We start from the raw sequence: 14974 nt of genomic DNA on the forward strand, positions 1-14974 counted from the left end.
ATCTAACAAAGGTAAAGGGAAAAAAATAACCATGTTTGCTGTTCATATGTCTTGTAATTGGGATGAAGTAAACATCTGTTGAGTAATTTAACATAAAATTGTTTGATAGTGTTAATTTGGAAAGCCAAAACTCTAGCGGGTCCACCAGACCCATGAACACTGGCTGAGTAACAAAAATACGAACACCACACAAGGGTTAAGCAGCAACTTTTCCAATTTCCAATATTTATGTGATTCTCAAAACCTTTGGCCATGACTGTACTTTAGGACTGTGGTCACCTGTTCTCAGGGTTTTTATAAGTTTTTTTTTTTCTATTAGTTTTTCCCTCCTTTTCTTTAGAATTCTAAACATTTTAAGGGAAGATGTCAGAACTCGCCACTTAGTCTTTCATGAAGGTTTTACTTTGGAAAATACAAATGGTTACATAAGTACTACATGCACATAAGTGACTCACCTTTAAGGTCTTTCCGAAGAAGCTCTACATTACGCCTCTTTGCTGAAACTGCTTTTCTAAGTCCTGGATCAGCGGTGTACGTTTCATCATTGATCTTGATCGTCACCTTTTGTTTCTTCTCTAGCGCCTCCTCCAGTTTGAGGTTGGTGTAAATATCAAACGGCACCATTGAACCACTGCGGCCTATAAACTGCCACTCTACCAGGCTGCTCACTAACAAAGCCTGTCTCTTTGAGTTCTCCGCCCTCTCCACCTTTCGGATGATGTCCCTGATGGTCATCAAATAGAAAAATGTGTTCAGACTTTGCACTGAACATTCTTGAAATACATTTACGTCTCTGTTTGCTGACCTGACTGCAGACTCAGCAGTGAACACGTCTCTGGTCAGACCCTCCAGGTGGATCTCGGGGTCCTGGTCTTCTGCTCCTTTGTCCAGACGGATGCTGACCGTCAGTTCCCTCTGCAGAGCCTTCAGCTCCTCCATGTCAGCCTGTGACAGCTGACTAATGAACGGGTCAGAGATGGTTTTCTGTGCCTGCTCAGCAACAATCAGGTCATTAATCCTTTTCTTGGCTTGACTTAGAGCCTGCAGGGTTGGAGAAATCGTGGTACATTTTAGTTACAGGCATCAACACATTTTGATAAAATAATAATCGCCCATTAAAACATTTACTGGGAAAAAACTAGTCCTGAAAAGCTCCTGATCAACAAGCTTTGAAGTAAATAAATGTGAACTCTGTGAAAAATCTGCAGGAAGCTCCAGAAGACAATTAAAATATGCAGATGAATTATTAACTTAGTCTGATATATGTTTAAATCATACAGCTCGCTGAAGGCTGACGGCAGCCGTCCTTTATGACATGGAAGTGATGTCTGCAGTAAACAGGGGTGAGTCTAAAGGGGGACATGAGGTGTACTTGACCGTATTTGTTTCAAGGCTTTTGTAACATTTTTCAGATTGAAAATGAAATAATATAAAATACTGTGTTAATTAAATTGCATTAATTAAAAAAAATATAAAAACAAAAGCTTTTTTCACAGGGCATCAAAAACATAAATGGGCCATTAAACTCTGAGCTGATGGCCTGAGGGTTTTTAAATATTGCAAGTTCTAAAATAGAAACCAACGAGCAGTTCATTCTTTTTTTTCCCTTTTAAATATTTATTATTGCTCTTTAATAAGACAAATGCATTTCTTATCCGATTTCTTGATTAAGCAATGATCAGTACAACACTTGCTAAAATAATCATTAGCTGCAGTTTAACTTGCACTTCTTTTTATATTGAATGTGCCCTTTCTCTCTAAACTGAGAGAAAGGGCCTGGCCTGTGGCCCACGATGTAAAATGTGCTCCATGGTAAATTTTTTGTAAAGTTTGAATCTGACAGAATCTGAGGGGATTTTTTAAAACCATACAGGCTTTGATTCATTGTGTCTTTTGATTTCGCACAAAAATTTGCAAGTTCAGTTATTTTGTTTGATGTGGGAAGCCTTGCCCTGCAAAATTTTAAATATTGTTGGAATAAAGTATAAAACGTATGTGTACCTTGTTGTCGTCGGCACACAGCTGAAACACTGTGGGCTCAAACTCTTCCCTCTCCAGAACTAAGTCAACAGGGCTGGACTCTTCTGACCCGAATCCCAGAACTGAAGCGACTTGACGAAATTTTGCTGAAACAATAAAACAATAATAAAACTACATGTATACATAATAAAGCCTCATATAGCCTGAACTTTAAAATAAACAACTGATTCAGCTGACCTGATGGGCTGTTTCGCACTCATTTTATAGGTTTATAGGCGCAATCTGTCACCATCACTTTTGGCTACAGTTCTTATCTAATGTGTTTATGTAACCAAGTGCAACCAAAATTTAAAGAAACAAAGAAAAAAATAAAACAGAGTGTTGTGAAATGTAAATAAAAACCAAATGCAATAATTTTCAACTAACAACAGAACATAAACTCCTTAAATATTTAGACTGAGGAAATGTACCACTTTAAGAAAAATATGGGCTAATTTTGATTTTTATGGCAGCAACATGTCTCAAAGTTGGGGTAGGAAGGGGGCAACAAAAGGCTGGAAAAGGAAGTGGTAATAAAAACAAAAAGCTCGAGGAACATCCTGTGACTATTAAGTTTAATTGGTAACAGGTCAGTTTATTAATGGGTGTACAAAGAGCATCTTAGAGAGGCCGAGTTTCTCAGAAGTAAAGATGGGCAGAGGTTCACCAATCTGCAAAAAACTGTCTACAAATTATGGAAAAATGTCAGAATAATGTTTTTCAGTGAAGCGAATCTGGAGAAATCTCTCTGATAAGGTGGAAAACACTGGATTTTCTTAATCTTCATCTTGATCTTCAAGTCATCAGGCAGCGTTGCATTACAAACATGATTCTGGGATGGAGATCAGTGCAGAGGCTCAGGAACACGTCTGTAAATCACTGCCTGCACCCACACATGCAGGTGAAAGCTCCATCATGCAGAGGTCATATGAGAATATGATACAGAGATGCTGCCATCTTCTCTGGATCAAACTTCATTTAAACTGGATGGAGGCTCTAGGAGTATGCTGAGCAACTAGAATCCTTTTATGAGACAAGGATGGGACAACATTCCTCTCCCAGAAGTCCAGCAGCTGCTCTCCTCAGCTCCCAGACATTTACAGAGTAAAAGAGGAACAGATGCTACTTAGTGGGAAACGTGGCCCTGTCCCAACATTTCTTGAAATGGTACTTTTTATTTTTAGTTTAAACACTTGATATGTTTTCTGTGTTCTATTGTGCAGATCATTCCATTTATTTATTTATATTTCATGCAGTGTCCCAACTTTTTTGAATTTGGGGTTGGCTGTAGTGAATGTGAGACTGTTATTATTGTTATTATCATCATATATCTATTTATATTATTACATATCCAATTCCTTTGATCTACAGAGTTCTAACGCTGCACCATAAAGGCAGTGACATTTTCCTTTATCACTCTGACCCACAAACGTCATCCTGCTGCAGGAAGAGCGTGCCACAGCTCTAAATATAATCACGGGACTAATGGATGCCGAAAGAAAATTCCCTCTCAGATGCATTACTGCCTTCAACACATTGACCAAGAATGAATTCCAAACTATTTTACATATTTGTGATGTGCTTTTACAGACTTTCATCTCCAGTATAGAGCCAAAGAGCTGTACAGAGATTATTGTGAAATGCTTTTCTTTCATTAAAAAACCAAAAAACCAAAAAACGAGGATTATGTTTTGAGAAAATTTTAAAATATTTTTTCTGTGCAGAAAAAAAGGTTTTATACATGAAAAAACCATCTAGAGTTGGGTTTCCCTGCCAATGAACAATGACATACCTTTGAATTTGCCAAAGACACTCTTCTCCTCCACCGTCTCTCCCTGTCTCTTCTTCATGCTCATGTGGAAGTGGTTCAGCATGACCGTCTGGAAGATCAGGATCTTCACACTCTGAACAAACCTCGGCTGTTTCTTCCTCACAAACTCCACCACTGCATCCACCATGGCATCAGCCACCGCTGAAGGGCTGACCCCTCCCTGACCTGACAGGCAGACAAGGATGATGATGGTGATGATGAAAGGATGGAAAGAGGATGAAGAGTACACTTTGTAAAACTCAGCACAGCAACAATCTCACACACGTCACCAAAAAACCAATGCTTCATGGCAGAGGTGTCCAGCTCCAGGCCTTGAGGGCCGGTGTCCTGCAGGTTTGAGATGTGTCCTTGATCCAACGCAGCTGATTTAAATGGTTAATCTATGGTTTAACTCATAAATCCCTCCATAAATTGCAGTTAGTTCAAAACACAGCTGCTCGTATTATTTCCAGAACTAGATCCACTGAACATATAACACCTGTTCTTAAACAGCTCCACTGCCTCCCAGTTCACCTCCGTGTCAATTTCAAGATCCTGCTTCTCACTTTCAAAGCGCTTCATAACCTCGCTCCTCCATATCTATTCGATCTTCTCCACACATACTCGCCCCTTCGTACACTCTGCTCTTCTTCAGCTTCCCTTCTGTCTGTTCCACCTGCTCGACTGACTACCGTGGGACTCAGAGCCTCTAGTTGTTCTGCTGGACTTTCTTGGATGCCCTGAAGCCTTCTTAACAAGAATTGAACCTCTTTCCTTGAAGTTCTTGATGATCCTATAAATTGTTGATTTAGGTGCAGTCTTAGTAGCCACAATATCCTTGCCTGTGAAGCCATTTTTATGCAACACAGTGATGGCTGCACGCGTTCCTTTGGAGGTCACCATGGTTAACAATGGAAGAACAATGATTTCAAGCATCACCCTCCTCTTAACATGTCAGGTCTGCCATTCTAACCCAATCAGCCTGACATAATGATCTCCAGCCTCGTGCTCGTCAACATTCTCACCTGAGTTAACAAGACGATTACTGACATGATCTCAGCAGGTCCTTTAATGACAGCGATGAAATGCAGTGCAAAGGTTTTTTTTTGGGATTAAGTTAATTTTCATGGCAAAGAAGGACGATGCAGTTCATCTGATCACTCCTCATAACATTCTGGATTATATGCAAATTGCTATTATAAAAACTTAAGCAGCAACTTTTCCAATTTCCAATCTTTATGTGATTCTCACAACCTTTGGCCACGACTGTAGAAGGGTTAGTTAGTGTGTCTCAGCTCTGCATTAAAGACATCTGTTGTGACACAAACCCTGTTCAGACTTTAGCTTTGTAAGAGTGGTGTGATTCACCACCCATACTGATGGTTTATGGAACCGTCCATGAACCATCAGCTGTTTGCACAGTGAATCAGTGAACTGAGTATAAAGTTTGTACAGACCTGTTCCCAGGGCTGGGAAGGCCACAGAGCTGAACTTGTTCTCGTCACAGACCTTCAGCACCGAGTAAACCATGTCTTTAATGTTTTCAGGGTCGTTCTGGCCGATGATGTGAATGATGTTCCCGCTGGGCAGCTGCCCTGCTGATGTCAGGATCATTGCACGAGGCTGAGCCAATGAACTCACTGCAGAGAGGAAACACACAACACTTATAACACAAAGGGCCAGATTTACTCAGAACAGTCTATGAGCACAATGCACAAATAGCGTTCATAGGTGTGATTACTTTAATGAGGATTTACAAACGTTGCACAGTTTTCTAAACACGACGCGCAGTCGGCTCATTTCAGTGTGACAATATACCAAGAGCCAAGCAATTCAGTGCAAGGTCGTAATCTCAGAGATGATATTCTGTTGTGAGTAACCACTTATCAGGACAGCCACAGCTTGTTAATTTTAATCAGAAAAGCAAATCAGTATAGGTCATACATGGTAAATGTAGGCCTATGGTGGCAGTCTGGCAGAGCGAGCTGTTATAAAGAAAACAGATTTTGGTAAATGGCAGGCTCCGATGTAGGACAGCAAGGCCTTTGACGATATTTTGAAATCACTGTAATATTCTTCTATCCTCTGTAACTGGTGGTGTTAACAGAACCAACACAGTTTTTCTCTCCTTGATTCGTTTAGTTTTAGTTTTAGTGTGTGTGAGTAATCGATTATTCACAGGCGCTGTTAAAGTGAACGTAGAAGCCACAGTATGTTTAAAGACCTGGAAAAACTTTTATTGTCGCTGGTTTTGCACGACTATTTTAGGTTCGAGGTTTCAAGTCGTCTCTGAGTTCACTGAACTTAGAGCTTAGAGGTCAGTAATATACGGTGCATGTTTTTGTCACATCTTTGTCTAGCGTTACAAATAATTAGCATAAGTAGAAAATTGTCTCACTTATCTAGCTTGTGATCTTAAATATCAAATCGTATTATGTGATGAAAAGTGAAAACAGTGGGAAAGATCCAGGCTTCGCTAAAAACTTGGGGCTATATGAAATATAAAAGAAATCATTTAATGAATTATGTTCAGGGTTGTGAGGAGATCGAGTCTGTCCCTCTGTGGAAATAAATATCAACACATCGTCAGTTAGAACTGCTCAACTGTATGAATTTGAAGCACAGAGGTACTGAGGGAACTGATTATTGTCGTTCCATGTACACACCAATCTGAGCACACTCCAGCTCAACTGCTATTCCAGCGCCTTCCAAGATCGCCCTGGAGACTCCTGCGGAACAATAAGAGGTCCAGTCAGACGTTACACTGTCAGAGAATTAAATACAGACCACAAAAAATACATTTTCAAAATACTTTCGATACATGCAGCTGTGGTTACTCAGCTGTAGAGATAAATATACTGATACATATAACAAACGAGGATATTTTTGTTTTTTTAGCATAAGCACTGAGAAACAAACACTGACCTGCTTTAAGGTTAAAGGTTTTATTCGAGGAGTTGACAATGACATCACTCGTGTCTTTGGTGATGTCACCAGATGACACCTCAAGGGTGAGCTGACCCATCTGCATCTGGTACACACCGAGGGAGGTGGACAGGACTGGACCGAAGGAGGCTAAGACACACACACACACACACACACACACACACACACACACACACACACACACACACACACACACACACACACACACACCATTTTTATGTAACTTGGCCTTTTCTCTTTTATCTATTGTGGATAGATGACCTATTAAAACTGCTTCTGTGTCAAGTTATGTCTAGACAACACCAGTTCATACCTTAGGTGCCTTTTTTATGCCTGAATAATTTATAGGGCAAAAAGAAAAAAATGATGAGGTTCAAGGACTAGACTGAAAATGTGACCACTTTAAAAATTACCACAAAGACTCTTTGGAAGCAAATCTAAAGAAAGATTTTTGAGCAGTTCTTTATCACCAACGGTCACATCAGGGCTGTTAGATCTTTATAAAACAGTGACTACCATCAGTTTGATCTGGATGAACTTTAAATGAGTTCAATTCAGTGCTTTAAGCCTAAATACTCAGTAAATCATGTATTAGAGAAGGCTTCTGCTTGAGTTTTTTGTGCTCTCTTAGCACTTCTGAAGGCTCTTACCTGAGGAGTGTTGTGATTGGCTGGCGGATTGATGAGCTGGTAACTTGCCTGGTAACTCACTAAAATCACGTGCTTCATGCTGCATGTTCCTTGCAGCACCCTGACCAGTGAACTCCCTGGAGAAACACTGACAAAGAATATTTATAAGACTATTTAGTATCAATCTCTGTCTAGTTTTTATTTTTTTGTTATTTTTGCACTGCCTAGTTTTTGCTAAAGCAGAATGAAACAGTGTTGACCATGTAAAAAAGAAAAAAAGGAGCTAACACATCAAATTCAACTAATGTCACTAGAAACAAACTGTGTTGCCTGAAATACAACCTGGGTGTATATTGTTGTATTTGTTAACACAAAATGATTAAATTACCAATTTGGATAACACATTTATTTTATTTCTTGCTGGTGTTAAATGAATACTAAACTTGCTGATCCAAACTTTGTTGTTGTTGTTTTTTTGTCTGGACATAAAGCAAAGCATCACCTGTCATGTGTTATTAATGCAACTCACTCTACATTCTTTACTGTTTGGGGCAATACTCATAAATGCTCACTAACATCATGCAAAAAAGGGCTATAAGGGTAATCCATGATACAGGTCACGGAGATTATACAAATACCCTGTTCTTAAAATCAAAAACACTAAAATTCACTGATCTGGTTCATTTTCACCACAAATTATGTATAAAACAAAAAAGAACCTACTTCCTGACAAAATTCTGAAAGCTGTCTTCTAAAACAAATGTTGGAAACAACTTCGTGGGAGAATCACATTTAAAACATCCTATATTTGTACAACATTAAAAAGATTATTATAGTATTTAGTGATAATTATTAGTACAAATAGAAGAAAGGAGTGGGATTAGACACGTGTATGCTTCTTCCTACTCCTTTTTGAACATGTTATTTATTAGGATTATTCTGTTTTCCTTGTGCTTTGTTTTGATTGGTTGTGTTTTTTCTTTTGTTGTTGAATTATTTTAACATGTTCAAAATAAAGCCACACAATGACAATGACAACTTGTTTGCACTGCAGTGTATTTTTGCTTTAATTACCATTTTTCCCTCTCAGCCCTGTGTTAGATCTGTAAGTCCATATGAACACGGAGTGAAGTGGAGTATTTCTTGCAGCAAAAGAGAATTTTCCAATGAAACAAGTCTTTAACTTGGGAATATACTTGTTTCATATGATTGTCTCAGGAAGTTGAAGACAAACTTTGGAACAAATCTTTGCACCTGACAGTGTAGGTCAGGTCTCACCGTGTCACACATCAGTGTCTGTGTGTTACTCTGTGCTTTCACTCACTAACAGGGTGGGTTTGCTCGTCTCTAGTGCTCACTGTCAGAACATGATAAGCACTTAAACAGCTCCTATCAGAGGCACAAACTCACATCCACGGTTTGGCTGTCACTGGGGTGAACGACGATGACCACCTCTCTCAGACAGCGAGGGTTTCTGCTGCTGCTGTACGAGCGGATCTCCCTCAGCAGGAGTTTGGACACCAGGGCTCTGGGGAAGCTCAGGTGTCCTGTCCCGATGGCTGGGAAGGACAACGATGCCATCTGACGTTTCTCAGCCTCCACCAGACAGTATCTGATGATGGACGTTAACTCCTGACAGAGATAAGACATAAAGTGAAGCTGGACTTCAGTGATATCATAACAAGCTTAATATGCTGTATTACCACACAAATGGTATCAGACATGATGAATGTGGAGCAGAAAAGGACTGTGGTGATCTGAGGCCTTCATATAGACGACCTCTCCTGTAACTTCGTTCAGCTTCTCTGTATTCTGTCTGAAGTACTGTGACTGTTTTCTGTCTCGATGTTTGCTATTTGTCCAAAAAGGTCCCATGTTTATCTCTTTATTATTCAATTAAAAAGAAACATTTCTTCTGAAACATGTAAGTGAGCCTTACAGTTCATTGACTTTTCTTTGTTTAAATGAGGTTAAATCATCCACATTCATTACTACAGATTCAGCCGTCACTGGACCCACATTAATTGTCTAACCTTCAATAAGAAGCCTCACCTCCTCTGCCTGGCCGCCTCCGTTGTCCCAGGATGGACAAACAGCATGAAAGACTTTGAGACATGTGAGGTTGTAGCTGTCAGTGACGACGACTTCCCCGTCTTGCAGTGTGTCCCTTCTGGCTTCAGAGTAGATGGCGTCCTGCAGACTGCTTCCAGCTGCTGACAGGATGGCTTTGGACACAGCTCCCTGCCTCAGGTTCATGTCCTCTGAGATGGTGTTGACGATGACGTCAGTCTGTGGAACAAAAGCAAAATGGCACAAAGCTTAGGCTTGAACAATCAACGGTTCACGCAAAAATACAAAAACATTTTATGATTTTCATTTTTAAAACCAAATGGCCGAGGAACTAAATGTCTGCACAGTGTGGCAGACGATACCAAACTGCTTACAGCAAAGCAGGCGTCTGCTCAGGCTGGCCGGATTCGATTTTGTAAAAGTTAAAACAGCAAAAACAACCCCGAGCCAAATATTCAGCCCCAGAGTAAAGGTTTCCCCTTTGATATTTCACATTAAATGATAACAATTCTTCACAGATGTATGGTAGGAACAGTGTAACACAGACTGTTATAACTATACTTTTTGTTTTAACCTAAATCTTAAACATGTGAATTACTGCAAATTGTATTCTGGTTAATGGGTTTGAGATTTTGTATTTTAACGTCTTTTGTGATGTAAACTGTTGTGGTTCTGCTGTGTGGCAGACAGGATGAGGACCCAAACTGAGGACACAAAAGGTAAACTCAAAGCAGCAGCTTTATTCGCTAAAAAAAACTCAAAGACTCAATAGAAGAACCAAAACATGAAACTAGAAGCTAGGACACTAAGACTCAGAATATGTGAGTCGAGGGAAATAGAAACAAAGGGACTTGGAACTGACAGGAAGTAACAATGGGACTCAGGAGCATAGAGAAAACACACAGCAGTGTAAGGGCACGACACAACAACGCACGGAGGAAAACACAGGGCTTAAATACACCAGGAAGTAATGAGGGAAAGGAAACAGGAGGGAAGCACAGCTGGGGCTAAGCTGACATAAGGAGACAAAAGAAGAAAAGCAAAATACACTGACATAGGACACAGACTTTCAAAGTAAAACAGGAAATACACGAACGCAGAGGCAAGGATGACAAGGAAGACACAGAGAACATCAAGACCTGTAATGTGGGACAGGAAGGCAAAGAGTAGACATAACAAGGAACACAGGGGAGGCACGTAAACAAAACCTAAAGACTAGAAATCAGGAAATACTAAAGAACTTACGGAGCTAAAATACACAACAGAAACCAAGAGACTAGCAATGATAAATCATGATGAAATCAAAGATTAATAACAACACGAAACCCTGGGTCACCGATCCAGGACCATGACGTAAGCAAGGCGAATGTCTCGGCCATTAACGGGTGCGTTTTGGATCTGATCAGTTTTAGCAGACTGAAATGTTTGCATTGCACTTCTGCTCATCAGGTCAGGTTTGTTTTTTTTAGCTCGGTGGAGATGTTGGCATCGGGAACCAGAGACTGTTAAACCGAGATGACTAAACACCCAAAGCAGAAATGAGCTTCGTTCCTGTTGGATGAACTCATATTCCAGAGATAATTAAAGCGATTCACACTTCTGTACTGTGATGAAACTAAACCATCTCTGTTACTGTGACACACAGAGGGCTGACGCCAAACTGTGAATGTAAATAGTGATCTGATTCTGTGTTTTCAGCATCGTAATTCTCTCTCTCTCTTTGTTTCTTTTTGCTGTTGTATCAGTAACTCGTAAAGATAGTACTCAATATTTTATTTAGGGGTATCAGAGTAAAGGTAAATATAAATGCACGCCACACTTTTCAGATTTCTATTCATAAAAACACCAGGTATAAACACTTCACAATTATGTGCTACTTTGATTGACCAATCTCACAAAAATAGAAATAAAATACATTTATGTTTGGGGCTGAAATGTGACAAAATGTGGAAAAGTTGTGAAGAGTTGTGAATACATTTTCAAGGCACTGTGTTTATCCTAGTAATCTGCAAAGTTTGAGAAGTAAAGACTAATAAAAAGACGTGTGATAAGCAAAGGAATGTGAGTGGTCAGATAGGGGTCAACAGAGAGTGATCAACAAAGGACAAAACTATAAAGATTTTCTACAAATTGTAATAATCTAGAATTCACCTTTAATCTTGGTTTTTCTGTGTATGTGATCTAATTCTATGTTCTCATGTTATAATTAGCTCTAAACCAGCAGTTTACAGAATCCTCTCAGTCGTGATCCAAACAGCACCACAGGTACTCACAGTCTGGTCCTCAATGTTTCCCCTGCACAGAATGATCTTCAATCCCTCAGCTGTGGTCTGCTCCAACCTACACCCAATCAGATAACAGCACTGATGACATCACACTCTGGCAGAGTTTTATACAACCAAAGAAAAGAAGATGAGGAACCTTACCCTCCGTGCTCTCCGTGGCTGGTGTGTTGCTTGGGACTTTGGCTTCCCCTGTTACCCTGATGATTTCCCCAAGATTCACCTCTTCCTCCTCGTCCTCCTCCTCGTCCTCCTCCTCTTCCTCCTGTTTCAGACCAACTGGCACCATGTGACTGGCTCTGACCTCGTTTGCCTCGACCTCGGTGATATCCACTGAGAAACAATTTTAAAATTTTTAAGTTCACTTTGTTTTAATAAAATGGCGGACATTCAACTTACATGCTGCATGTAAGTTTCTTTGCAAGCACAAACCCTGTGTAAACTATCTTGGTATCAAAATAAAGCTAACACTTCATCAGAAGTTTAAATATTACAGTAGATGTTGCTGAAACACAGAAAAAGTAAGTTAATTTTTTTCCTCGTCTATTTTATTTTTGGATTTTATCATATAACCAATGTTGAGTTGCATGCAGTAAAAGTTCATTATTAAAAAACTTTAACATTACCCTGAAGCTCCTGTTCGTTTCCCGCCTGCTTGCTGTGGGATGGTCATTGTAGGTCTGAGGTCTGAGAACTCCTTGCTCACAGCTGTAGCCATGACTCTGACGGTGCTATCATTGTTGTCCACCAGGTGAATCTCAGTTAATGATCTCAGACCTTGTGGGCTGTCACAGTGCTCCCGAACTGCCTGGGCTATGGTCTCAGCACAGAGGTCAACAGGGAAACCAAAGATGCCCGAGCTGATCGCTGGCAGTGCAACGCTGGAGCAGTTGGCCATCTCTGCTTGTCTCAGACTTTCTCTAACTGCAGTCTTCAGGCGTGACACTGATGTCTTCCTGTCAAAGTCAGAGAATCGTGGACCAACTGCATGGACAACATGTTTGCAAGGCAGGTTATATGCATCTGTTATGATGGCGTCACCAGGACGTAGACGTCCATTTTTAGCGACGTAGTCGCTGCTTTCTCTCTGCAGCTGTGGTCCTGCAGCCCTTAGCAGTGCCAAAGCCAGGCCACCAATGTGGTCTAAGTCCTCATTAGCTGCATTGACCACAGCGTCCACACCAAAGCTGCAGATGTCCACCTTACTGACAGAAATCAGTACTCCACTGTTGGTCTGCACTCTGCACAGGGTAGTTTCTCCTCCATAATTCTCTACTTCCTCTTCTTCTTCCTCTTCAATCTCTGGACGAAGGAGAATAACACATCTTAACTCATTCATTATTGTAGGCAGGAAAATGCTTCCTTGGGTTTGGAAATATTTCTTTGCTCCGGGCTTGTCCACAGTTAAGGTGTCAGTGAAGAGAGCACTGGCCAGTTCCATAAAGCAGGATTTGGCTTTCTGGACATGAAGACGAGCTCCAGCAAAGCTGATTCTTGGCCTCTCTACATGAAAACTTACTGAAACATTATTATCTTTGGCAATACTGGACCATTCCTCTGTTCTTTTCTTTTCAATAAACTGAACAGCAGCACAGGATTGGACACGAATGGTTTCTTGAACTCGTGAGTAGTTCTCAACAAATACCCTCAGACTCTGGCTGACCTCTATCACTGGATTCACAAAACCAGCCACTGTTATTTTTCTCTCTGGGTGCATCTGAATGGCCACAGTTTTTTTCTTCGATAAGTTGTAGGTATCCAGCAGGTTTTGTTTCAGGTCCATCCAGGTAGGGAGTTTTAGAACTTCCGGATCTTCCACATTTACAATCTGATGAGCCAAAGCAGCCTTCATCTTACTTTCCGCATCAGCAAGGATTCTGTCAGAACTCCCCAACAGGAGAAGCCCTTTGTTGTCGATGGTGTAGACTGCACTGATGCCTTGAGATGTGAACAGATCCTGGGACAAGTCCATGGGATCCAATGTTCTGAGAAAGTCTAGAAGACATGGGGGGACATTCTGTTGTTTCTTACTCATATTCACATTCCTCTCCAAGATCCATGACTTAGTCTCGAAGACCTCTGCACTGAGTCCTGTAATGGTTAACTTCTGGGTGCCTTCATCATAAGAGAGTTTCATCTCAGGAGAAATGTCCAGAGCAGCTTTCTGGAGCCCCTCCAGCTTCAGGATGTAGAACCATGCAGGGGGCAAAATCATTTCCTCAGAGATGCTCTTTGTCTGCCGTTCAATGTGACTCATGGCTTTCAGAAGAATCTTCTCCACAGGAGCCCTGATTCGTTTCATATCATCAGCTCGGCCAGCAACAGTCAGAACCCCTTTGGATGCATCCAGCACCAGGATGGCATCTTCCTTCACAACTGAACGGACATCTTTCTCTGCAGCTCTCCATCCCGGTGTATTTGCTTGACATTCGAATGCCATGTACTGAGACATCAGGCAACGGAAGGCATCTTGGACCTTACTCATCCAGTTTTCTACATGTTCTGCAGTCAGACCTTGCTGCCTCAAAAACTCTGGCACAGGGCTGAGTTTCACTTCAGGGTCATTCAAATCCACTCTGCAGAAGTGTGGACGCATCTGATCATTGATGTGTTCTGATAGTTTCTTCTCCACAAGGAATTTCCAGATAATGTGGAGAACAGGCTCTGTGAAGGGCTCGGGCATCTTCCATGTTGGGCGTTCTTTGCTGTACAAGGCGGTTCCCAGTGACTCGTAGTATGGATATGCCTTCACTGTGATAGATTTCATCTCGAGGTCTTTCTTTACACAAATCTTTTCCACAACTGCAGCAAACAAGGAGCAGAGAAGCAAAGGTTAGATAAGTGGTGTTAAGGTTTTTTTTTAATGTTTCTATAAAGATTTATCCAAGTCACAAGGGGTTTTGAACCTTTTTTTATCTGACATAACTCCACAGACATAAAACATTCTTCTATAATTCCTTTCATATTCAAATTATTTCATCCATCTATCCATTCGCTTCCGCTTATCCTTTCCAAGGTTGCGGGGGGCACTGGAGCCTATCCCAGCTGTCATAGGGTGAGAGGCGGGGTACACCCTGGACAGGTCGCCAGAACACTAACACATAGACGCACATAGACTCACGTTCACTCACAGATTCACACCTATGGGCAATTTAGAGTAATCAATTAACCTATCCGTCAGTCTGCCCCAGGGCAGCTGTGGTTACAACTGTAGCTTG

At 40.9% G+C, this 14974-nt stretch overlaps 2 protein-coding genes across 2 annotated transcripts in view; both read right to left on the minus strand.

The window, feature by feature from the left end:
• The window catches only part of LOC102212237 (poly [ADP-ribose] polymerase 15-like), a 17848-nt gene extending 5825 nt beyond the window's left edge, over positions 1-12023 (minus strand). Inside the window, exons 1-12 of the mRNA XM_013907932.1 lie at positions 11901-12023; positions 11748-11814; positions 9457-9693; positions 8815-9033; positions 7426-7552; positions 6755-6904; positions 6496-6558; positions 5287-5469; positions 3812-4015; positions 2002-2126; positions 806-1041; positions 443-724 (exon numbers count right to left, since the gene is read on the minus strand). Coding sequence (XP_013763386.1) covers positions 443-724; positions 806-1041; positions 2002-2126; positions 3812-4015; positions 5287-5469; positions 6496-6558; positions 6755-6904; positions 7426-7552; positions 8815-9033; positions 9457-9660 — 1793 coding nt within the window. The 5' untranslated portion in view covers positions 9661-9693; positions 11748-11814; positions 11901-12023. The remainder of the gene's footprint in view (positions 1-442; positions 725-805; positions 1042-2001; positions 2127-3811; positions 4016-5286; positions 5470-6495; positions 6559-6754; positions 6905-7425; positions 7553-8814; positions 9034-9456; positions 9694-11747; positions 11815-11900) is intronic.
• Positions 12024-12028: 5 nt separating this feature from the next.
• Positions 12029-14672, minus strand: LOC106455972 (poly [ADP-ribose] polymerase 14-like; the record flags this gene model as incomplete). The annotated part of the gene is made up of 2 exons (XM_013907933.1): positions 12383-14672; positions 12029-12089 (listed from the first exon to the last, which is right to left on the minus strand). Coding segments are annotated over exons 1-2 (2202 nt in total), but the record flags the coding sequence as incomplete, so codon positions are not given.
• Positions 14673-14974: the final 302 nt, after the last annotated feature.

This window comes from Pundamilia nyererei, unplaced genomic scaffold (genome assembly GCF_000239375.1).
Source record: "Pundamilia nyererei isolate P.nyererei 1_Seehausen unplaced genomic scaffold, PunNye1.0 scaffold00619, whole genome shotgun sequence".
In the NCBI taxonomy this organism is placed as follows: domain Eukaryota; kingdom Metazoa; phylum Chordata; class Actinopteri; order Cichliformes; family Cichlidae; genus Pundamilia; species Pundamilia nyererei.